This window comes from Drosophila virilis, chromosome X, assembly GCF_030788295.1.
Source record: "Drosophila virilis strain 15010-1051.87 chromosome X, Dvir_AGI_RSII-ME, whole genome shotgun sequence".
NCBI classification, from domain to species: Eukaryota; Metazoa; Arthropoda; class Insecta; order Diptera; family Drosophilidae; genus Drosophila; species Drosophila virilis.
In genome coordinates this window covers 29,528,699-29,554,626 of record NC_091543.1, presented here as the reverse complement: position 1 = coordinate 29,554,626, position 25,928 = coordinate 29,528,699, and the positions used below count along the sequence as shown (strand labels likewise).

The 25,928-nt window shown below is 40.9% G+C and overlaps 1 protein-coding gene across 16 annotated transcripts in view; it reads left to right on the top strand.

Annotated features, from left to right (window-relative positions):
* dpr8 (defective proboscis extension response 8) overlaps positions 1-25,928 on the top strand; it is a 402,477-nt gene that overhangs the window by 275,076 nt on the left and 101,473 nt on the right. For 13 of the 16 annotated variants that reach the window (XM_070208165.1, XM_070208163.1, XM_070208155.1 and 10 more), the window contains one exon: positions 23,049-25,434. The exons of 1 other annotated variant lie outside the window; for it this stretch is intronic. In XM_070208165.1, coding sequence (XP_070064266.1) covers positions 23,049-23,317 — 269 coding nt within the window. In that variant the 3' untranslated portion in view covers positions 23,318-25,434. Of the gene's footprint in view, positions 1-23,048; positions 25,435-25,928 lie in introns of those variants that run through there. 2 more of the 16 variants (XM_070208172.1, XM_032438969.2) reach the window with 1 other exon arrangement.

The window sequence follows — 25,928 nt, the reverse complement described above, 5'->3', positions numbered from 1 at the left end:
CAACTTAATCATATTCTTTTTCTATCGGGATGGATAAGGCAAACAATAACTCTGATGATGCTAACCTCTTTGCTAACTTTTTCCAATCAACTTCATCCTCTCTCGCCCGAATAACATGGCTTGCCCTTATAATTTAACTTTTTTTATTTCTTTAATTGCTTTTCTTTATTTTAAAATCTTCACGAAATGTAATGCTTCCCTTTTAGAATCATTTCAAAGGCTTTTTAATGTTGAATCTTTAGCCTTACCATCACTTTGAAATCATTAATCATTATCATAAATAAGATGGAAAGTCTGGTGTAACAAATAACAGGGGCATTGCAAAACCGCTATCGTATTAGAAATATTTGTATTCTGATTCAGCTTTTAGTTTTGCTGCATCGTCTGCTGGAAACGACCCGAATTAAAAATCTATACAGCATCCTCGACATGACGGCATCGGCACCTTCTCTTTGTGGAAACTCACAAGAAATATAAGATACCAAATCATTCCCAGCTCTCCGATCATTAATCACAGCCACCTATGGTTTTGATTGGGCGAGGAGAAGCCGAATTCGTTAGTTGACCACCTGGAGGCGACCTTCACACCTTTCCACCTCGCAGATGTCGTACAGCGCCGTAAAGTGTCTCCCAATCAGCAATTTGCTCTGCCAATCCAGCAGAGATCGAGATGAAGTTAAATCGCGCGAGTTAAGAAAGTTCCTGAGTGCGATGAAATCAGCAACAGAGCAACTTAAGGCACTCCCACGCAAAGGCACCATGGCGTTCACGGAGCAGGTTCACAGGATAGTCAATCCACGTTCTGGAGGCATTCTTGCAGAAGGTAAAATGCGTTACAGTATTTCCGCCCAAACACAGTGCAAGACTGGCTGCTACTGGTTGTACTGTGGACAGCGAAATGCTTGCGCTATCTATACGCAACGCAAAAATACTTGGGGGCTACAGAGTGATAGCGGGACTATCGAGCACACCAACTCTATCTGCTATCTGGGCGTCCACCCTGACCGGGGGTCATCGGGGGATCCACGGTTTAGCCTCCAGACCAAAATGTCTGAGAAGGCTCCAAAAGCTCGACTGGCTTTTAAACCCCAACCAAGCTGCTAATTTCAACAAAAGGACTGCTAATAAAAACGATGCTGAAGCCCACGTGGACCTTAAAAAATATACACAATTGGATTCAAACCCATAGCCAATCGATTACTTGCCACCACCCCTACTCAAGAGTTATACTAAAATTCTAAATTCTTCGACAAGCCGACGATGAATTACCCTTGCAGAAATACGACTTAGATATTTTTGTATTTTAAGCAAAATAGGTCCCTACAGTAAATAGAAAATAAATTTAAATATTTCATTTAGGTCAATTAATTGTGTATTAAATAAAATTAGATCAAATTCTTCTCATCATGCCTGACTGGACGAAGAAATACATGATAGAGCATTTAAATGTGAATGCCTATTGCTATCACAGGCACAAAAGGCATACAATTGAAGAAATAACCTTTGGCTCGCGACAAACGCCGCGATCTACTTGTGCGCACATCGACACAACACAAACGTACATATGAATGTTTGTAGATCTCGAGCTTTTGTGGGAAGCTATGCAGGGAGAAAGAGATGGATGCAAGAAGCAATGAGTGAGAGCGAGGCACATGCATACACATATATGTTTTTGGGCTGTAAGGATTTAAAAATGGCATACATAAATCATCAGCCGCGACGTTATGCGCTGAGCGAGATGCAGCTTCATACTGAACGTTCGGCTTTTGAGGCCGGCGTTCGGCTGCCACTCTCAGCAGTCTTACTCTGTCTGGGCACACTAAAATGGTCTCAGGTTCCATTGGGGTCGCCTCGTTTCGATTTGTCTTGTTTCGATTAAAAGTGCTATTTGGTATGTCTATACATTGTATGGTTACTGGTAGTATATATTCGAACTTTTATTATGTACATTTAAATAATTTGTAAATAGGGCCCTTTATAGTAAATACTTTATTGGCATATGTATATAATAATTTGAACAAGAAAGAAAGACTATCTTCGGCACGTCGAAAATCTAATACCCTTGCAGACGCAACTTTTTCATAATGCTTATAGTGCTTTGCCCGTATTTAAGAAGCACATGGAAAATAGTTAAGGCCGAGCTTGTTCAAGATATCTTGATAAACAAAAAAGGTTTTTAATCAAAAACCTAGTTTTCGACCGATCGTTCCTATAGCATATATATGATATAGTAGTCCGATGTAAATAAGATTTTGAAAAATGAAGAGAGCGTAGTGAAATCTTTAAATGCCGTGTTTATATATATATATAAAAACTTAATTTTCGACCTATCGTTCCTATGGCAGCTATATGATATAGTGGTCCGATTTTAATAGGATTTTGCATATATATTATAATAGTGTAATAGTAATGATTTATTTATTTGCTTCTTGGTGGCTTGTCTCTTTTTCACCACAACATTTTCTTCATTCTGCGACTGTAGATAGACTGCCTCACATTTCATCTCGGCAGCCTTTCTTCTTGTCGATATTACATTTATTTCTTTATCCATATACACTTATGATACTGTTATACTTAACATAGATAGCGACACTATAATAACATAGCTAGGGCTACACATGATGATCTTATCCTATTACAACTCGGCCATTCTGACAAACAGAGCTCCTGATCTCTGTATTTTATATGTATATCTGTCTTAATAACTATTACTATTTTTGCATCCATTGCTTAAAGTTTTGGCTATTCCAGACACCAACATACGGGTTACGATATAATTGAATGTAAGGCCCTCTATATCTTGGTATCAACTTTTTCGAAATTCCTGGTGTGATACTTTCTTATTTTTATAAATGCGCTCCTCATTTCTGACTTCAGCTTCTTTTTGACATGTTTCCCCACTCTTTCTAATATTTTCCAAACTTTTTGTATCAAAACTGTTTACCTGGGTTAACTCATATAATTGTTTCATTCTTTCATCACAAATATTTCCTTTCTTTCTTAATACTTTTGTGTTGTGTATTGTTTATTGCATATTCAACATCTTCCACAATAATATCCCAATGTAATTCCTTTTCTGACTCCGCCATTTTTGCCATCATCGGACCCAGAGCCCTATTTAATCTTTCCACCTGCCCATTTGCTTGCGGCCATTCAGTTAATATTTTAATATGTGTTTTCAATCCCGGTTTGATTATGACTAATTTTATTACTACAAATTTCCTATTCACTAACTATCTCATCACTTACAGTTTCGTTACGAATCACTTCCTTACTAACTTTTTCATCACTAATTATTTTATTACCAACTATCATCACTAACAACTTTATCACTAAGACCAACTATTTCATCATTCCCAATTTCATTATTGAAATATATATTGTCATTTTGCTCGTATTTGGTAACTTTATCTTCCACTTCGTTTTCTTCTCTCTTGTAGCTTGTAGCTATGTTATCATTTTTGACATTATTCTGATAATCAACTCTATCCTCATTCACAATTTTCAATGTTCTTAAATCAATATTCAAATCAAAAGCATCCATAAAATCTCTGCCAAGCACAGCGTCATACCTCATAGACTCATTTCCCACAATTATAATATTAAAATAAACATTTAACTTTTTCTTTATAAAACATAAAATTTTTCTAACATTTCATAGTTTACTTCCATTTAAACCTACATACGAACTCGCATCAGGCATACGCTTATTTCCTGATGGCACAAACTTTTCCTTTAAAAATGAAATAGGGCTGCCAGAGTCTATGAGGCATTCTGCAATTATTGATTTCTTAAATGAGCTACTAAAATGAATTCTTAAGTATCTTACATATTTTTTTTCCATAACAGACTTCCTATTTGGACATCCTGCTATTTTGTGATCCTTTGAACCGCACGCATAGCAAGATCCTGGCTCCCGTTTAGGCTTTAAACAATCATTAGCCTAATGGCCCTTGATATTGCAATTGTAGCAACGTTGTTGTTTGTCCGCCTGTGTTTCCTGTGCAGCTTGTTTCACTACAGTGTTTTGTGTCCGCTTAATTGGCCATTTTATAGATGCAAACGCACGTAAAATTTGAGCCGGATTGGTAAAACAATGCATACTAGCTTGAATGCGCAAGTTTTCGCAAGTTATGCCTCGAATAATACCCTCCATCAACTCCTCTACATCATAATTAATGTCCAGTGCCAATATGTTTTTTCGCTAAAGTATGTGGCAAACACCTCATCTGGTTTCCGAAACCGATCCTCAAACGCACCTCACTTTCTCCAGTAAATTCTAATAAAATTACCTTGGCCAAATTCATCGCTCCAGTTTGAATGTAAGCATTTAAATTGTCTCCGATATCGTTGCCAATTTCGTCGATTCTTCCGGCGTTGCCGGCTGCTCCAGCGTGGCCAACTGCGACAGCGCTGCCAGCTGTACCCGCGCGGGTCTCGAGCAGTAGGTCTTGGTGTGCCCTACTGCATCTGTTGCATTGGACTGGCCCGAAGTCTTGCGAGGCCTCTTCCACGATACTTTTTGCCTGCATAATACATTCATGTACTTGATTTGGTAGTTGTTGTCCACCTTCCTCAGGTCAACAAATCTTATGTTGAGTGGTTCGCTATTAACTCTGCTACACGGGGTGTATATGCGGACAACATGGTGCCCCTTGTCTGATTCCATTTCACTGAAATATCTTTAGATAGAATCTCGTGGTGTATGTTTTATAGGACTATCCGTCTGGGTGGGTTGCAGGTGGGTGGCCATTGGGCGTGCTGCGTGCAAGGTGGATGGTCTATTATCTTCATTTACACCGTTAGCGACGTTGTTATTGGCAGTTTGATCTACCTCCATGTCCATGTGGCTTTCCACTTCGTCACAGAGTACCGAAAACTGTTTTGGTTGCATTTATTGGATTCGGTGGTGCTCGTCTTCTTGCGAGATATACTGGGCGAGAGAAACCCAATTATTCTTTTACTACCGAAATTTGCGCTAGTCGCCCCAAACCACGTGGGCAACCAAATCTATTTTCTTTAACAACTTCGGTGTTTCTTTACCGATCTTGACGAAACTTTCAATTGTACATCTCATTGTAGCAAAAAATATTCGTGTACTCTCAAAAAGACACTTGCATAAAAGTTGTGACTCAAGTTGGTGGTCACTACAAATTGGTGTTGATAAATGATTTATATCTTCGAGGAAGTAGCGAAGAGGTGGCGATAGGTATAAAATGAAAGATACTTAATATATATGTACACTATTCTAAAACCAACATGTCAAGTTTGGTAACTCTAACTCTAAAAATTAATTATTGATTAATGGAAACAAACTTGTACTGCACATCCGCTAGGAGGATCTACGTTCCATTTCAAGTCTCTAGCTCTCATAGGTTCTGAGATCCTTGCGTACATACATCCATTAAAAATCATTTGGGTCAGGCAACGCCTGTTAGTAGAGAGTATCTCTTTTGCTCCGCAAGCAAGCGAACGAATGTTTAATTTATTTATTTATTTATGTTTTACAGAGATTTTGTTCTAATACCCTTGCAGAGGGTATTTTTTTTTTTTTGTCTAGAAATGAATAACAGAGACATTTCCGACCGTTTAAGATATATATATAGATTATTGCATTTATAAATGCAGTTTTATATGTTTTGGTTATTTGCATTCACAAATGCAGTTGAGTTAACTAAGAGCAGTGATTTATGGAATGGAGTGGTACGCTTCGCTTTATTCATATCCAAACTTAAACTAATGATACAATTTAGGTTATAATAAACAAAGCTAGCCTACGTCGCCGTCGCTGCCACGGACAAGCCCTCGCTGTCGCAGAGTCGCCGTCGCTGCCCACAAAAGTGCAGCGTTAGCGCCTCGTATATGGTGTCGGATGACCGTCGCGGCCGGCAACATAGTTGCGACATATCCGCCGCGATCATGAGTCTGGTCATTGGCTTCCCCAGAGCGCTGGGTCTGCAAATACCAATAGTCAGTGGTTAACTACTCCCCCTCTCGAAGACCGACCGTCCTTGGTCGCGTTCAAGTCTTCCAGTATCTGCGAGATTTTTCGGGAGTTATGGCGTTTGATCACCAGCTGATGAAGCCACTAGACCCCAGCTCCCACAGAAGAAATAACAACATTATGATAATGGAAATTGCCGATATATTTGCGACTGCGACACTATCTCTAACCTTCTTGATGTAGTTAAGGTTGTCCTCACTCAGACGATGAATGTAGGGAAGGCTGAGCACCGCGTCGTGACCACTGACGTTTAGTAACGGGGATGCTGCTACTGCCGGGAACCGATTTTCACGCTCATGCGATTAAACTATCGCGTGCCGTTAACCTTGGCACGAGACGTGAAAGTGACAAGGCTTGTCCCATCTATTTTTATTGCGGCGCAGTCGTCATATCTATGTATTGCGCTGCGATCATTTATGATGATAATGCCGTCGTCCACTATGGTGACAGGATCGAGGTGATCTGGCTGCGTTTGGCAATGAGCCGTACCTCCTGCATGGAGGCCTTTCGCGTAGCTGCTGCTCTCGGACCGCTTGCAGAATGTGGCAGTTGTTGTTTGTGAACAATTTGCTACAGCTAAAATCTGGCCATCGCAATCAGCCACCAAATTGTCGTGAAGTTGAAGTACGGAACAATTGTAGGCGACTGGAAATATGGTTATCTTCCTGCATTGCATGCTTATTATTGGGAACTGAAATATGAAAGTTTTACATTGTTCTTATGTTTTACTTTAATATTAGATACTTTCAAAATGTCTGTTATGGGGGTCCCTGTGACTTGGTCAGTGAGAATATTCAGTAAAGCAGAGTAATCAATTATTGTTGGACTTATTACATTTATTTATTCTTGAGTTAAAGTAAGCATAAGGTTCCCTACTTCTGTTATCATATATTCTGTTGGCTGTGCTTAGGTTTTCGTACTTAGGTTTTCGGTCTGCTTATCTTTTGAGGAATTTAGAATTTTGTTTACAGTGTCGGTCAGTTGGTTAATCTTTTCTTGTAAGCATGGTGAATGTAATCCTAAAATGATAAAACTACTGTTATGAAAACGGTAATGAAAGAATTGTGCTTAAAATTCAACGGAGGTTGTCGTTGTGGACCTTCAATGAGACCGTTGTCCCCAAGTCCGCTTCAACATTTTTTTTAATGCCCAAGGGCAATAACTTGTTGCCTAGTCTGCTGTTCGTCCTAACCACGACCTTTTCACCTACTTCAAAGACTCTGTTCTGACGCCATTGGTTAACCCTGGCGTTCTGCTGAATTTGAGCTCTTTCTATCTTGCCTCTAACCTCACGGGTAGATTCCGGCAGAGAGTTAAACAATATGTTAGGCTTTTTCTCCACCACTGAGTGAATGGAATTGTTATATTCGATAGTGGCCTGCAGGATGAGGTCGACCGTGTCAACTATACCCCTTTGCAGCTTTAAGCACCTAGCTATTTCTAGAAGAGTGCTGTAAACGCGTTCTACCTGCCCATTGGACTTGCTATGAAGGGGAGGCGCGTTACCACGCTGAAGCCGTATTTATTCAATAGCAGAGACCTGATAGTCTCTGACTTGAATGCGACCTCATTGTTGCAATATACCTGCTTAGCCGAAGGGAAAATATCCATTAAAACTAGCAGGGTGGGCTCGTGTCTTCTATCGTTCGAGATGCTATAGGCTGGACCACCGCAAACTGTGAAAATTTTCTACGCAAGTCAAAAAGAATTTTTTGTCTGTGGAGAAAATGTCGATATGTAACATTTCTCCTGTTTTTGAGGAAAGTGGCGGCTGTCCAGGTTCCTGCTTCTTTGGGTGTCTGTGGTATTTAGCTTTTACTGTTAAGGACCACCTCATTAGCCATTTTGGTCACATTAGTAAAATAGTATTCCGTCATGACCTGTTTCACATTATCCTGAGCCGCCCTATGGGCTCGATTGTGTTCCTTAGTGATGATTTCTTTTCTATTATTGACGTCAAACACGTCGGCCACGAAGTTTTTGCAATATTCGTAATCGGAAAGGCTCTTACCAACTCATTCTAGAAATTCTGGCCAAGATTGGGAGAGTACAGTGAAACGCGTTTACCAAATTTTGTTTAATGACGGTCTTTATTGTTTCAATAGGGGCGTCCCCATTAGTGAAATTTATTATGTGGTAAGTTTTTTCGCTGAAAAGTATGAAATTCCTCTTCAGAGGAAAGCGTGCCTCTTCTAATGCCATCTGGTTCCGGAAGCAGTTTAGAGGCTTCTCTGTCGAATCGATTGTGTAAGACAGGGACAATTCACTGTGAATTGTAGCCGCGTCAGATTCTGGTTCATCGCGGCTACCCTGCAGGGCGTTCACGTTCTGGCGCGACAGTTAGTCAGCTAGATGATTCTCTTTGCCAGGCTTATAAAAAAGCTTGGCCCCTGTTTCGTCAATGCGCGCTTTCCAGCGCTTTATTTTTGCATTGGGATTGCTCTCGGATACCGAGAATGTAAGAGGCTGGTGGTCAGTCAAAATGTTTCTGTCTTTAACCCCGTAAAGAAAAGCAACTCTCGCTCGTTAGTGCTTCACTATATTTTGAAGACAGGGATATCATCGTTATGGGGCGATCATTCTGTGACAGAACTGCGCCAATGCCATTGGCTGAGGCGTTTGTAGTCAAGTCGAATGGTTTCTTATAGTCCGGGTACATCAGTATGACGTCTTCCGACGCTAATATGTTCCCAAGTCTCTGGAACGCGTTGCGCTGAGCATCGCTGAATTGTAAAGGGACCTTTCTAGACCTGTACTTGCTAATAGATCCATTTTCCCCTCTAAGAGATTGATCAGAGATTGGATTCGCTATTGCTGCAAAATCTTTGATAAAACAGCGGTAATAGCTTGTCAATCCCAAAAAGGATCTTACTTTAAACACCGTAGTCGGCTCAGCGCATTCCCGAATGGCGTTTACCTTTTCTGGATCGTATTTGGCACCATCTTTAGTCACTATAAGGCCAAGATACTCGACGCTTTCTTTAAAAAACTGTGACTTCTCGTGCGCCACACACATGTTTGCGTTTAAAAGGCTCTCTAATACCCAGTCGACATGCCTGACATGGTCCGACTCGTTTTCACAAAACACGATGAGATTACCTCACATAAACGTAGCAAGATTTTCCAATTTGCTTCCGCAGAACGTCATCTATGGTCCTCTGAAAAATGCTCGCTGCATTCTTCAAGCCAAAGGGAAGTCGACAAAACTCGTACTTTCCTCCAGTGCTCAAAAAGGCCGTCTTCTCGCGGTCTTGTTCTGCCAGAGTAATCTGGTTATAACCTGATTTCAGGTCAAGCGTCGTGAAGAATCTGACTTTACCCAGATTAGCCAGTATCATTACGATACTTGCCATTGGGTATTTGTCGGCAACAGTCCTGGGGTCAAGTTTCCTAAAGTCTATCACCAGACGTTTATTCTTATTACCTAACTCATCCGTGCCTTTCTTATCGACCACCCAAAACGGATTGTTGTATGGCGATTTCTTACTGTGTTGTAAGGCAGCGCCTCGTTAGAGTTCGCGAAAGCCTTGCTGTTTCTGTGAAGCACTCGCAGGAAATCTGCCTTCGCCGCAGGTGGTGCCTCGACCATTTTGTTCTTTATGTGGTTTACGTTCGCACATTTATGGTACTGCAACGCTTCCGAAGTCGCACCAAATTAGAACCTGCTTTGACAGGTCGAGCCCTACAATTCCATCAAAACTGGATAAGGAGTCTAGTAGAAAAAAAAGATGTCGCACCCAAGCATGGACAGCATGCATTTTTCAGCGATGTTGTTGGACCCAAGGATAGAATGGACAACGAACGGGGACTCGACAGGGACGACGCCTTTAAGGCGTTTGTGCGGCCTGATGTAGTTATTTGCCGCACCCGTGTCAATTAAAAATTTCATGTCTATCCCCGCTATTCTCCGTCGAATGAACGGTAGCAGAGACCTTCCCCTAAAAAATTAGCGCTATCGATATCATAATCTGGGCTATGTTTGCCTTGTTGTTCGTCTGATGCCTCTTGTGCCGCGTCGGCATACCCCCAACTCTCAGCCTTGCTTGCCTGGATGTGGTCTACCCTCTGCCTCCTTTGGCCCGTCGCACGGTCTGATCTGGCAGGACGTTGAATTCCCTGGCCTTGGCTGGCGTTAAACTTAGCCGAATTTGAAAAGTTTGTGGGCTGTCTAAACCTGGAAGAAGAAGGGTCGACTTCAATGGAAACTGGGACATTATAGGCCCAGCTCTATTCTGGGCTATCTGTGGATTGGCCGTTCTGCTTCTTGAAATGAGGATTCTTGCCCTGGCTAGAATCGCTTGTTCTCTTGTTGCTGGCGCCCTTGTGGTCGCTGTTCTGGACGAGCTCGCTCCTCTTGTCCTCTAGCAAAGCTTGTCGCGATAGCAAATCTCTCGTGATTAGCGTCGACCTCCTGGGCTAACGCTAACGCACATCGGTTAGACTGCGTTTTAGTCCAGAGATAAATACGCGAAGTGCGTCACCCCTGAATTTTTCACACATGCCCGCCGCCAAATCGCTGTCATATGTCATGTGGGCTTTGTTCGTAAGTAACGTGAGTTTTTTCTCAACCTCGTCGTAGAACTATAGAATGGACATGGGTTGGCCGCTTGTCACTATAAGTAAAGTCCATCCTAGCTATGATGGCCTCAAAATTTAACGGCGTGTTAAAAGAGGCAGAACCGCGTCTGCCGGGCCTCTTACTTTATTCCTAATGATAACGGTGGCTTGGTAGTGACGTGAACTTCCGTTGTATTTTTTGCAAATGACACGTAAGTGTCTTGAGTCCCATGGAACTCAGTAAGACATTTTACCACGTCGAGCGGCTCGCTACATTCCACCCCGTCTATGATTTCAACTTCCTTATAAACCTTCACTTCTGGCACTGAGAGTTGTGTGTTTCTTAACTTATTTGACACCTGCGCTATCTGTTGTTGAAGCTCATGCCTTAGCGCCGCTTCCATGGCTAAATCTGTGTTAGTACCTGGTTAAGTTGGAACAGCACACCTTGATATCTGTAATGTATCAAATCTTCCTATTAAACGAGCAAAAAGACTATCGTCACTGTCGTAGTGTCCCTGATCGTGTAGGTCGGACTCACAGTCACTTATTTGGACCTAAACAAAATTTCAAGCAAGATTTTCGAACTGACGTATAAAAAATCTCCAAAATAGGTTTCCTTTTGCTTACTTTTTTGGCAAATTAGGTTTAACGAAACTGGTGTTGTTTATCAAAGCGTTTTTATTATATATTCTTTTATATTTTTAGTTTTTAAAAACTGTGTTATATGATATGTTTCATGCAGCGAACTAGCGCATCGGCTTAAAACTATATCCCTTATGTTTATTCTCACGTCACAAGTCACTTACATGATTCTGGCAGCCAACATAGTTGCGACATGTCTGCCGTGATCATGACTCTGGTCATTAGCTTCCCCAGAACGCTGGGTCAGCAAATACTAATAGTCATATATATAATTTAACATAAGTTAACGCTACCGGGTTTGACTCCAACACAGACGCTGACTCAGCTCTGGACGGATGTATTTACATAACAGGCAATGCACAAGGCGCAAGTTAATCGCTTCTGCAGCCGCTATGAACTTGCTTTGTGTAACTTAATAATGATTTTTTTTAGCTTGATAAATGATTTTTTATTATCTTAAGTTTAGTTCATTTTCACGTCCAAATTCCACGTCCAAACCCGTAAAACTCATTCATAACCTGAGCGAGTCAACTATGTCTTAATAAGAAGAAAGAATAACTAACGTGAACTTAATTGCCGCCCAACATTAACAAAACTCGCGTTCGTTCCCAATTCGCGTAGCTAAGGATTTCGATAAAAACTTTATAATATTGTGTTAGGAGAAAAGACACTTAGCAAAAAGTCACCCATCAAACATTCAGTCAACTTTATTCAATACAACCGAAAGAAAAATCTATGCGGTATTCACAGGTTTTGACGTGTGTTGGTGTGTTTTGATTAAAACCCTCGCCAAACGCTACAATCAATTCGAAATAACGTAATTTACGTTCAGTGCAGTACAGTGTGCTTGACCTACCTCAACTTGGTCAATGCATGTGTAAACACGCAAATTGTTCTTTTGTTACCGAAACAGCTGGAGCTCTTCGAGCAGCGGTGTGAGCTAATGTGGACAGTGTTGAAAAATTGTTGTATCTGACTGATGCGAGGGAGACAACATCATCGGCATATTTTTTACTAGTATAAGAACCATGTACGATGTAAGAACCATAAACCTTGTAAGTGAGCTATTCATTCATAACAAGTTTTAAATAATGGGTGAAGAAATTAAAGAATTTAAAAAATAGATATTTTACAATACTGCACAATACTATATTTTCTGTCGGTCACTTTGCTCTGCAGATCCAATGGACCATTGAATGTTCCATCATTTCGACAATTAATTGCTTTTTTTCTAGCTTTTCTCTCCTTTATGGTGCTAATCTGATTCTGTGACTAGTTGTCATTTCCTGTAACAACTTATGAATAGGGCATCCGAAAAATATAGAGACCTCAGCTCTAGAAATTGCATCTCAGAGGGCTCAGATAGCGACGACATTAGGATAGACCCATATAAGCAAAACATTCCAGCAACTTAGCATTCAGTGGTTTCAGCTGCCCTCGACGCACAGGCAAGGGCTTTCAAAGAAAGTGATGAACCTCATAAAGAGAACATTAACCGGCAAATTGCTAAGTAAACAGGAAAAGTAACTGGGCCCTGCGATCCCAATTGATGTGTTCGAAGAAATACAAATCGCATACAGCATTCGCTGCGACGAACCTCTAGATGCAGACAAGTGCAGAGTTGACAGGATATTTAGACGATATTATGGCAGCGATGGCAGCCCTCGCCATTACCAGGAAGTTATAATTATCAGAAGCAAAATAAGAGGTTCGGCCGACGCGTTGATCTTCAACTTCCCTACCCAGTGGAAGTTATCGAGGATCCATATGATCCATAAGTCCGGCAAGCAGGAATATGACTAATTATCGCCCGACTTTCTAGGCTTATGGATCAAATGGCAGTCCTGATCACCAATTCGGGTTCAGGGCTGGGCATGGTGGTGTGGAACAGGTTCACAGAGTGATTAACTATATTCTCAACGCTTACGACGGCAAAAACTATTGCTAAATTCTTTATAGACGTTAAGCAGGCCTACGTTAAGCAGGCTTATGATCGAGTCTGAGAGAGCTCTTAGGATTGCTCCTGAAAATCAAGATGAGTCTTCGCGCCCCTTCTTTCTACTTATGCGCTCTTATCTAATGGAGCGCAAGCTTGAAATCATGAATGCGGATGTCCTCAAGGCAGGGTACTGGGTTTCTTCCTCTACAATTTGTATACGGCAGACATCCCCACTCTAGATGACCTACCCAGGAAAATACTTAATGGCCACATTTGCTGATGCCGTGGCAATATTTTACCCCGCCTATTTTACTCAGCCACTGATGAGGCCCAGAAATACATCCACTTGTATGAGAGCTGGGTACGCAAGTGGAACATAAGCTCAATGCTTTGAAGTGCCAGTCCAAGTATATTGGAATTGTACTGTATAAGAGGCTTACCTTTCGGGCGCATATCGACAGCCTTCTGAAGCAGTGCCGCTTTAAGATGGCCAAGACCAACTGGCTGCTGATAAGCCCAACGGCCCATTGCCACTTTGCTGCAAGCGGTCAGCTTACAAAGCCGTGGTGACGCCAACTTTGAGATACGGAATCCAGGTTTGAGGAATTGCATCTCGTACAATAAGGAGACGGATTCAGATATCGCAAAACACGGCCTTGTGCCGAATGACCGGTGCTGATTGGTCGGAAATTTTACCCCGCACAGAGACTTTAAAATGGAGACTATACACAGCCAAGTCGAAGCATCCAAAAATACAAAGAACGCTTGCAGCGACACTGCAATCCGGTTGCAAGAGACCTTGCTGGGAGGTGTATAATCAGGAGTCTCAAGAGAAGATCCTTTAAGGAACTCCTCCGAACAAGACATAGTAGACTCCCCACAGCCCCCGACTAAAGAAGACGCCTTTGACATTTGTCCATGCCCATACGCCATTTTTGATTCAATACAATAAACATTACATAAAAGAAAATAAAATATTAAGACGATATAATGGCAGCTCTCGCCATTACCTGACAGTAATAATTATCAAAAGCAAAATAAGGGGTTCGGCTGACGCGGTTTTGTCTTCGTTCATTAAATTTTGATGCTATCATCAACCGTTTAGATTTCACTTACAATGACAAGCCAGCTTATGTTATCGAACAAGAAATGGGTGCCCCCAGGGCTAGAGCAACATACCTTGCATCAATATTATGATGGAGTTTAAAATAAACTCCCTTTACTCATAAACAAAGTCAATATGACGTACGACACAGCACTAGCAAAAGGTATATGCGCGAAATTTAGAGGTGATGCTTTGCGAATATTTATCTCTGGCCTTAGGCGAAGTCTCTCTGATGTCCCACTTGCGGCACATCCGATCGATCTTCCCTCTGATTTAGCACTCGGACAAAAAATCGAGGCTAACCTCGACACAAACAGTTTCGCTACAAACTACGCCCTTGCAAAAAGCCCATATTAAACACAGCAGACCGGCCATCGTAGTAGCGGCAAAGCAACGGCAACCAATGGACGTTAACCCATCAATGTCTAGATTTCTAATGTCATCGCAGGCTCCAGCGTACGTCAACTTGAGTAAACTGTAGGCTTACAAGAGAACGAACGCCTTTGACTAAATCACACTACTCAGAGCCAAGAATGTGGATTTGTGGCAGAGCTTTGTCTAAGCTGCAGCCAACTCACCATTGGTTTGTGGATGTCAATTTCACTAACGTAGATTGCGCAGCGCTCCTCCCCTAAAAAGAAAAATGTTTAAAAAACGTTAATGGATAGGAAAAAAACGTTCGCAGACGCTAACGACGCGCATCCATACAACACTTCTGTAGTAACCACTATTAGAACTGTTGGCACTAGTGACGGTGCCACAAAAGACCCGGACATGGCCAAGGCCATTCAGGACTTCCCAGAGCCCAAGACAGTTTGTGAAGTTAGATCGTTCTTGGGACTCTCAGAGTACTATTTTCCAAAAATGGCTAAAATAGCCAACGAAGTTGAACAAAACTGTGCTAGTGCTTAATACGCCAGACACCCTAGGAAACAAGCAATGTACATGCAGAGGAAATGTGTAAATCTTCTCAGCTGACAAAAAATTTTTTATACTTGTCTTTCGAAATTTGCTTTTCACACCGGAACTCTTGACAGCAAGTCTCACTTAAACCTTCGATAAAAACTCATATTGTAAAACTGCAGACCATAACCTTTGTTGGCCCTCCACAGAATGTTCACACATGAACACGTAATTTTGACCTCGGTAAAATATATCTCACACCATATTGTACAACTGAAGCCAGCAGCACAACAGCTTTTGATAAATCAATATGGAGTTAGCATTTCAAATGAGCCGCGAGCCATGTGTAGCAAAGCTTGTCGCGATAGCAAATCTCTCGTGATTAGCGTCGACCTCCTGGGCTAACGCTAACGCACATCGGTTAGACTGCGTTTTAGTCCAGAGATAAATACGCGAAGTGCGTCACCCCTGAATTTTTCACACATGCCCGCCGCCAAATCGCTGTCATATGTCATGTGGGCTTTGTTCGTAAGTAACGTGAGTTTTTTCTCAACCTCGTCGTAGAACTATAGAATGGACATGGGTTGGCCGCTTGTCACTATAAGTAAAGTCCATCCTAGCTATGATGGCCTCAAAATTTAACGGCGTGTTAAAAGAGGCAGAACCGCGTCTGCCGGGCCTCTTACTTTATTCCTAATGATAACGGTGGCTTGGTAGTGACGTGAACTTCCGTTGTATTTTTTGCAAATTTTATAGGCGGCATGCGCGGCCTGCCACCAGGACACGTAAGTGTCTTGAGTCCCATGGAACTCAGTAAGACATTTTACCACGTCGAGCGGCTCGCTACATTCCACCCCGTCTATGATTTCAACTTCCTTATAAACCTTCACTTCTGGCACTGAGAGTTGTGTGTTTCTTAACTTATTTGACACCTGCGCTATCTGTTGTTGAAGCTCATGCCTTAGCGCCGCTTCCATGGCTAAATCTGTGTTAGTACCTGGTTAAGTTGGAACAGCACACCTTGATATCTGTAATGTATCAAATCTTCCTATTAAACGAGCAAAAAGACTATCGTCACTGTCGTAGTGTCCCTGATCGTGTAGGTCGGACTCACAGTCACTTATTTGGACCTAAACAAAATTTCAAGCAAGATTTTCGAACTGACGTATAAAAAATCTCCAAAATAGGTTTCCTTTTGCTTACTTTTTTGGCAAATTAGGTTTAACGAAACTGGTGTTGTTTATCAAAGCGTTTTTATTATATATTCTTTTATATTTTTAGTTTTTAAAAACTGTGTTATATGATATGTTTCATGCAGCGAACTAGCGCATCGGCTTAAAACTATATCCCTTATGTTTATTCTCACGTCACAAGTCACTTACATGATTCTGGCAGCCAACATAGTTGCGACATGTCTGCCGTGATCATGACTCTGGTCATTAGCTTCCCCAGAACGCTGGGTCAGCAAATACTAATAGTCATATATATAATTTAACATAAGTTAACGCTACCGGGTTTGACTCCAACACAGACGCTGACTCAGCTCTGGACGGATGTATTTACATAACAGGCAATGCACAAGGCGCAAGTTAATCGCTTCTGCAGCCGCTATGAACTTGCTTTGTGTAACTTAATAATGATTTTTTTTAGCTTGATAAATGATTTTTTATTATCTTAAGTTTAGTTCATTTTCACGTCCAAATTCCACGTCCAAACCCGTAAAACTCATTCATAACCTGAGCGAGTCAACTATGTCTTAATAAGAAGAAAGAATAACTAACGTGAACTTAATTGCCGCCCAACATTAACAAAACTCGCGTTCGTTCCCAATTCGCGTAGCTAAGGATTTCGATAAAAACTTTATAATATTGTGTTAGGAGAAAAGACACTTAGCAAAAAGTCACCCATCAAACATTCAGTCAACTTTATTCAATACAACCGAAAGAAAAATCTATGCGGTATTCACAGGTTTTGACGTGTGTTGGTGTGTTTTGATTAAAACCCTCGCCAAACGCTACAATCAATTCGAAATAACGTAATTTACGTTCAGTGCAGTACAGTGTGCTTGACCTACCTCAACTTGGTCAATGCATGTGTAAACACGCAAATTGTTCTTTTGTTACCGAAACAGCTGGAGCTCTTCGAGCAGCGGTGTGAGCTAATGTGGACAGTGTTGAAAAATTGTTGTATCTGACTGATGCGAGGGAGACAACATCATCGGCATATTTTTTACTAGTATAAGAACCATGTACGATGTAAGAACCATAAACCTTGTAAGTGAGCTATTCATTCATAACAAGTTTTAAATAATGGGTGAAGAAATTAAAGAATTTAAAAAATAGATATTTTACAATACTGCACAATACTATATTTTCTGTCGGTCACTTTGCTCTGCAGATCCAATGGACCATTGAATGTTCCATCATTTCGACAATTAATTGCTTTTTTTCTAGCTTTTCTCTCCTTTATGGTGCTAATCTGATTCTGTGACTAGTTGTCATTTCCTGTAACAACTTATGAATAGGGCATCCGAAAAATATAGAGACCTCAGCTCTAGAAATTGCATCTCAGAGGGCTCAGATAGCGACGACATTAGGATAGACCCATATAAGCAAAACATTCCAGCAACTTAGCATTCAGTGGTTTCAGCTGCCCTCGACGCACAGGCAAGGGCTTTCAAAGAAAGTGATGAACCTCATAAAGAGAACATTAACCGGCAAATTGCTAAGTAAACAGGAAAAGTAACTGGGCCCTGCGATCCCAATTGATGTGTTCGAAGAAATACAAATCGCATACAGCATTCGCTGCGACGAACCTCTAGATGCAGACAAGTGCAGAGTTGACAGGATATTTAGACGATATTATGGCAGCGATGGCAGCCCTCGCCATTACCAGGAAGTTATAATTATCAGAAGCAAAATAAGAGGTTCGGCCGACGCGTTGATCTTCAACTTCCCTACCCAGTGGAAGTTATCGAGGATCCATATGATCCATAAGTCCGGCAAGCAGGAATATGACTAATTATCGCCCGACTTTCTAGGCTTATGGATCAAATGGCAGTCCTGATCACCAATTCGGGTTCAGGGCTGGGCATGGTGGTGTGGAACAGGTTCACAGAGTGATTAACTATATTCTCAACGCTTACGACGGCAAAAACTATTGCTAAATTCTTTATAGACGTTAAGCAGGCCTACGTTAAGCAGGCTTATGATCGAGTCTGAGAGAGCTCTTAGGATTGCTCCTGAAAATCAAGATGAGTCTTCGCGCCCCTTCTTTCTACTTATGCGCTCTTATCTAATGGAGCGCAAGCTTAAAATCATGAATGCGGATGTCCTCAAGGCAGGGTACTGGGTTTCTTCCTCTACAATTTGTATACGGCAGACATCCCCACTCTAGATGACCTACCCAGGAAAATACTTAATGGCCACATTTGCTGATGCCGTGGCAATATTTTACCCCGCCTATTTTACTCAGCCACTGATGAGGCCCAGAAATACATCCACTTGTATGAGAGCTGGGTACGCAAGTGGAACATAAGCTCAATGCTTTGAAGTGCCAGTCCAAGTATATTGGAATTGTACTGTATAAGAGGCTTACCTTTCGGGCGCATATCGACAGCCTTCTGAAGCAGTGCCGCTTTAAGATGGCCAAGACCAACTGGCTGCTGATAAGCCCAACGGCCCATTGCCACTTTGCTGCAAGCGGTCAGCTTACAAAGCCGTGGTGACGCCAACTTTGAGATACGGAATCCAGGTTTGAGCAATTGCATCTCGTACAATAAGGAGACGGATTCAGATATCGCAAAACACGGCCTTGTGCCGAATGACCGGTGCTGATTGGTCGGAAATTTTACCCCGCACAGAGACTTTAAAATGGAGACTATACACAGCCAAGTCGAAGCATCCAAAAATACAAAGAACGCTTGCAGCGACACTGCAATCCGGTTGCAAGAGACCTTGCTGGGAGGTGTATAATCAGGAGTCTCAAGAGAAGATCCTTTAAGGAACTCCTCCGAACAAGACATAGTAGACTCCCCACAGCCCCCGACTAAAGAAGACGCCTTTGACATTTGTCCATGCCCATACGCCATTTTTGATTCAATACAATAAACATTACATAAAAGAAAATAAAATATTAAGACGATATAATGGCAGCTCTCGCCATTACCTGACAGTAATAATTATCAAAAGCAAAATAAGGGGTTCGGCTGACGCGGTTTTGTCTTCGTTCATTAAATTTTGATGCTATCATCAACCGTTTAGATTTCACTTACAATGACAAGCCAGCTTATGTTATCGAACAAGAAATGGGTGCCCCCAGGGCTAGAGCAACATACCTTGCATCAATATTATGATGGAGTTTAAAATAAACTCCCTTTACTCATAAACAAAGTCAATATGACGTACGACACAGCACTAGCAAAAGGTATATGCGCGAAATTTAGAGGTGATGCTTTGCGAATATTTATCTCTGGCCTTAGGCGAAGTCTCTCTGATGTCCCACTTGCGGCACATCCGATCGATCTTCCCTCTGATTTAGCACTCGGACAAAAAATCGAGGCTAACCTCGACACAAACAGTTTCGCTACAAACTACGCCCTTGCAAAAAGCCCATATTAAACACAGCAGACCGGCCATCGTAGTAGCGGCAAAGCAACGGCAACCAATGGACGTTAACCCATCAATGTCTAGATTTCTAATGTCATCGCAGGCTCCAGCGTACGTCAACTTGAGTAAACTGTAGGCTTACAAGAGAACGAACGCCTTTGACTAAATCACACTACTCAGAGCCAAGAATGTGGATTTGTGGCAGAGCTTTGTCTAAGCTGCAGCCAACTCACCATTGGTTTGTGGATGTCAATTTCACTAACGTAGATTGCGCAGCGCTCCTCCCCTAAAAAGAAAAATGTTTAAAAAACGTTAATGGATAGGAAAAAAACGTTCGCAGACGCTAACGACGCGCATCCATACAACACTTCTGTAGTAACCACTATTAGAACTGTTGGCACTAGTGACGGTGCCACAAAAGACCCGGACATGGCCAAGGCCATTCAGGACTTCCCAGAGCCCAAGACAGTTTGTGAAGTTAGATCGTTCTTGGGACTCTCAGAGTACTATTTTCCAAAAATGGCTAAAATAGCCAACGAAGTTGAACAAAACTGTGCTAGTGCTTAATACGCCAGACACCCTAGGAAACAAGCAATGTACATGCAGAGGAAATGTGTAAATCTTCTCAGCTGACAAAAAATTTTTTATACTTGTCTTTCGAAATTTGCTTTTCACACCGGAACTCTTGACAGCAAGTCTCACTTAAACCTTCGATAAAAACTCATATTGTAAAACTGCAGACCATAACCTTTGTTGGCCCTCCACAGAATGTTCACACATGAACACGTAATTTTGACCTCGGTAAAATATATCTCACACCATATTGTACAACTGAAGCCAGCAGCACAACAGCTTTTGATAAATCAATATGGAGTTAGCATTTCAAATGAGCCGCCCTTGTTGTCTACAGTGGAGTACAACAACACAATCCATTCTGTCACCGACAAGCGGCCAGTTGATGCCGTCCGTTCACTCCCAGGCAAATCAAAGACGGAGGTTCAAAATAAGCATAAAAGAGCACAGGACTCACTCAGAGCTAGAGAGGTAAAGGTTGGCAAGAAAGTGTGAAGAAAAATCTCTGGAAACTGACCTGGGAACCACTGTTCTCATAAAGAAAGTGAGGGTTGTCCACAACGACAGCCCTGAACCCATTAAAACTGGGTATAAGGGTATATTGTATTTGTGCAAAAAACAAATGTATGTAACAGGCAGAAGGAAGCATCTCCGACCCCATAAAGTATATATATTCTTGATCAGCACCAATAGCCGAGTCGATCTAGCCATGTCCGTCCGTCCGTCCGTATGTATGAACGCAAGGATCTCAGAACCTATAAGAGCTAGAGACTTGAAACTTACTCCGTTTCCAAGCAATCGATGAAAATCGATATCAATTTTCTGTTTTTTGGACAATTTCGGCAAATTATAAGAGCTAGAGTCACCAAACTTAGCATATAGCTTCTAAAATAAAATATATATATGCATTTGATGTTGGAAGAAGAGGGTTCAGGGTATCCCCTTGTCGGGAGTTCCCGACTAGAACCTCTTACTTGTTTCCTTTATATTAAGTTACGAGAGTACAAACCAAATTTTAAAGGCTGCAAAGGGCAGGTAATTTGATTCTGGCAATTTATAAGAAACGCTTTTAGCCAGGAACAGAATGTTGTAAATGGAATTGCAGAACTTAATGCTCGCCATAAACTTAGCTAAGGCTTACATTGTTAGTCAAAATATATACGACCACGCAGACTGAAAATCTGTTTGGTTTGAAGAGCCCACAGATACTCATATGGCCGACCTTATATCGGTTTCGTCCGTTAAAAGCCATATGTTGCGAATAGAGAATAGCATCATGGCAGAATGCAGGGTCAACTTTACATGCTAAAGAATTGCACAGCCACCGCAAGAACGGCTTTCCGTCAACGATCGACAATCAGCCCATGTTCAAGGAACTTCATTCTGGCGGTATAGTTCATTGCGATATGCAGCCAAGCAATCTAGACGCAATCACATGGATTGATAACGGAATAGTCATCATCAACGATGGTTGCGTGGCACATCATTAATCACGTTCAATAATTGGGTCACTATAAAAGGAACAAGGTACATCAATCGCAAAAACGTTCAGAACTGGTTCCCAGGTATAGCAGTGTCCCCCTGTTTAATGTCACCGGTCATCAGGGTATCCTTTGTCTGCCTTACCTTCATCGATTAAATGAACGCAATCTGGATACAATACAAGAAGTCAGAGAAGAAATGGGCAACATCAACTTGACCATATTGTTGGTTCTTTTTGGAGCAGCCTGTGGCACAGTCATATGCATTGGCTTCACCTATCGGCGAATCATCAGAAAGAAGGCTACTGCTCAAAGGATGAACGAGGTGATTGCTGAAATAGGGTCGACCGAAGGTGGCCTTAAATTGAGGGGGAGTACTCCAGCACAGACGCTGACTCAGCTCTTGGCCGGATGTCTTTGCATAGCAAGCAATGCACGAGGCACAAGCTAATCGTTTCTGCAGCCGCTATGAAGTTGCATTGTTCAACCATATAATGATTCTTTGTAGCTTGATAAATGATTATATATTGTCTTAAGTTTAGTTCATTTTCAGCATAACTTGCGACACCACGTCCTAGCCCGTAAAACTGATTCATAACCTGAGCGATTTAATTATTATGTCCTAATAAAAATCATTTATACAATACAATGCATAAAGAATAACTAACATTTACTAAATTAATATACTGGATCAATATCAACAACTGAGTCTATATAGCCATGTCTGTTTCTATGCGAACTAGTCTCTTAGACTTACAGCTATCGTCACGAAACTTAGCATACGTTCCTATTTCGCCATTTATAAGTTTTACTATGCTCCCTACATTTTGTAAAATCTTATTCACATCGGACTACTAAATCATGTAGCATAGGAACGATCGGTTGATCAAGATATCTTGAACAAACTCGGAACTTATTAGTTTTACTCCGCTCGCTAGATGTATGCCAAATCTTATTCACTTCGAATCATTATATCATATAGTTTCCATAGGTCCATATAGATCGGTCGATAATTAATTTGTTCTATGGAAGATTTTTTTGTCTTACAAGATATCTTAGCCATACTCTGCATTAACTACTTTCCCTTTGCTTCTTAGGTACGGGGAAAGCGTTATGAGCATTATGAATGGCTGGGTTTTCAAGGGCATTAAATCTTCGGCGTGCTGAAGATAGCCCTTCTTTCTCATTAATCTTGAGATTTATTTTTTTCTAACTTACTCTACCAATTTTGCAGGAGAGCATCCTGCGGCCATGCATCATGGAAACTCTGCGCCCTTGCAGCCGCCGGAATTCTTTTTACTAGTGCTGCTTTCATGCGGATTATTGTTCTTTTTGGAGTCACACGCGCAGTCTATCCATCGCTCTACCACTTACCAGAACACAACCGGTTCAGCCACATCCACGCAAGGAAGCCCAATCGTCCTAATCAACTGCGTAGATCAGCAACGTCATCGACTATACCGAAACCAAATGGAGAGTAGCATTTGGCCGCCAGCCACATAGCTACCTGAACAACAATGCGGATGTAAATACACAAGCAACTTTTAATTTTCCTAGGGTTCTGAGTTTGTCTCATGTTTTTAGATCTTGTTATTACTAAATTAAAAAAGCAGTTTACTTAAGCCAACCCAGAAATTTTGGTAAATTTTCTTAATATATTATTGAATAATAGGAGTTTTTCAAATTCTGCATGTTGGCTTTGAAATGCATCATGTTTGGTAATGGTGCTTGATAACACAGAATTTAATACAACACTAATATACACACAGGCACTCTCAAACAGATATTGTAAATAATGCTTTTAGTCTAATAATTCAATTTGTCATTGATATAAGTAAGTTTTAAAGGTAATCTTTGTCAGTGAGAGCTTGATGACTTATCTGTTCTATTTCGCTCACTCAAGATAAAACACTTGATAAGCAAGCAACTAGCATAGTTTCAGCTAAATTTGTATAATTGCAGGCCACAAAGAAAATTTACTTTATTTATTGTTGTTTTGTCGAGAATATATGTATGTAGGTAAATTTAAGAAAATTAGCGTTCAGAAGAGTTCATTATATGCAGATTAATATAGATATATTAATATATGTACGTATATAAATATAAAATATACATACATACGTATACTCTAGGCTGGGCCCAAAATAAATTTGTTGGACATTTTAAGGGGACACTTAATTTATTATCTTACATGAGATATTGCTAATTGTGAAACATGCCCACATTTGGCATGAAGAAATAGTATAATTGCATTGCGCAACACATCACCATATGTACATGATACCAAAAATGTCAGTAATTCAATAATGACTGAAAGAGGTAAATACTATTCTACTCGATGGACAGTCTGATGATCGTCCGTTATTTTGTTCAGTTACGTCTGCACGAACAGTTTGTGCGCTTCGAAGAGAGTTAAAATTAAAATTAAATTGATCTGAATACCAAATTTTTTTTTTTTTAATGGCAAACTGGGATTATTACAACTTATAAAGGAAACAATAGCCCCGGACACAATTAAAATAAAATATTTGTGTCTTTCGTGTTTAAAATACAATTTAATAAGTAACTTTAATTAAAAGTGACTTGTGCTCCTGAGAAGGAATAAAGACCATTTATGCGAAAAAGTGAATCTGCAAAAAAAAAATATTGTGAAAAATACTTGAAATAAAAGTTAATTTTAAAAAAATTTATTCATTTCACAGCAATCATTGCTTGCTTTTACCGTTAAGAATCCACATATTAAAAAATGTATGTATGTGCATGAGAGCATACGCTTACATATGTGTGATCACAATGGCCCAATAGCGCGGGGCCATTGAATAATAAACAGAAGAAGCGGAAAAGTTTCTATGAGCATTTATTTCCGTTTTAAAGCTGATGCGAGGTTCATTAGATTCGTCTGCAGAAGCAGTATCATACAGAAACAAGTAAAGAGGCTCTACTAACTCAAGCACCAAATGCAGCACACGCAACGAGCTCCTTTGCTTCAGCAGTAATAAAAATAAATGTAAAGAAAAATTGTTCTATTTGCCACCGCCTATACTCAAGAGTCATAACAACAATTCCTTGTTATTGAAAAAAAGCCTATGAAAATAGCTTTAAAAACACACAGCACAGAAAACAATACAATTGCAATGCTGTTGATAGAATTCAAAATGACCCCCATGAATGCGTGTATGTATGTATGTCCATGTATACAGAAATTCCTGCAATTTGCGTTAGCTGCAGCAAACACTTGGCCAGCTTTAATAACTTGTGTGTTTCTTAAATGATCTTGGTGAAAGTTGAATGATTTAGAATATTTATATATTCTCAAAAAGACACTTTTAAATATGGCTTAAATTGATGGGTAGTTCAAATCTAGCTTATGTTGTGGTAGCGTTATCGGTAGATTTAAAATAAAATATACGTGCAGCCGGAAAAGGCACTAATGTGGGGATAGGTAATGAAAATCGTATGGATTAATCGCCGGTCATAAAACCCTTAAATCAATGTCGATAAATTCATAAAAAGATCACTTGCACTTTTTTTGCATATCAAAGTGCAAACGAGCGTCAAGTAAGAATCACCTGTTTCATTCAAGCTAATCGCAGGCATTCCAAAAAAAAAAAAAAAACAAAGACCGTGCCCGTCGCCCAAATTTACGCACCAATTGATGAAAATATCTCCGTCTCATGAGCACACATTTGTTTTTGTGTGTGTATATAAGTTAGTGCATTAATGTCTGCAACTTTGGGTTTGCCGGTTGCATGTAAAAATGCATATAAAAAATGAGTTAACTAACGGGAGACTTTAATGGACGATACGTCGCGCTTTTATTGTTTCCTAACTTAGACTAAAAAATACAATCTTTATCAATCTAAGCAATGCCTGCAGAGCCGCCGTCGCTGCCCCAGAGCCGCCGTTGCTGCTGTAGAACCGCTGCCGCCGCTCTCGCAAAAGTGCAGCGTTAGCGCCTCGTGTGCGGTGTCGGATGACCGTCGCGGCCGGTGACATAGTTGCGACATATCCGTCGCCACATGACTCTGGTCATTGGCTTCCCCAGAACGCTGGGTCAGCACATACCAATAGTCAGTGGTTAACTACTCCCCCTCTCGAGGATCGACCGTCCTCG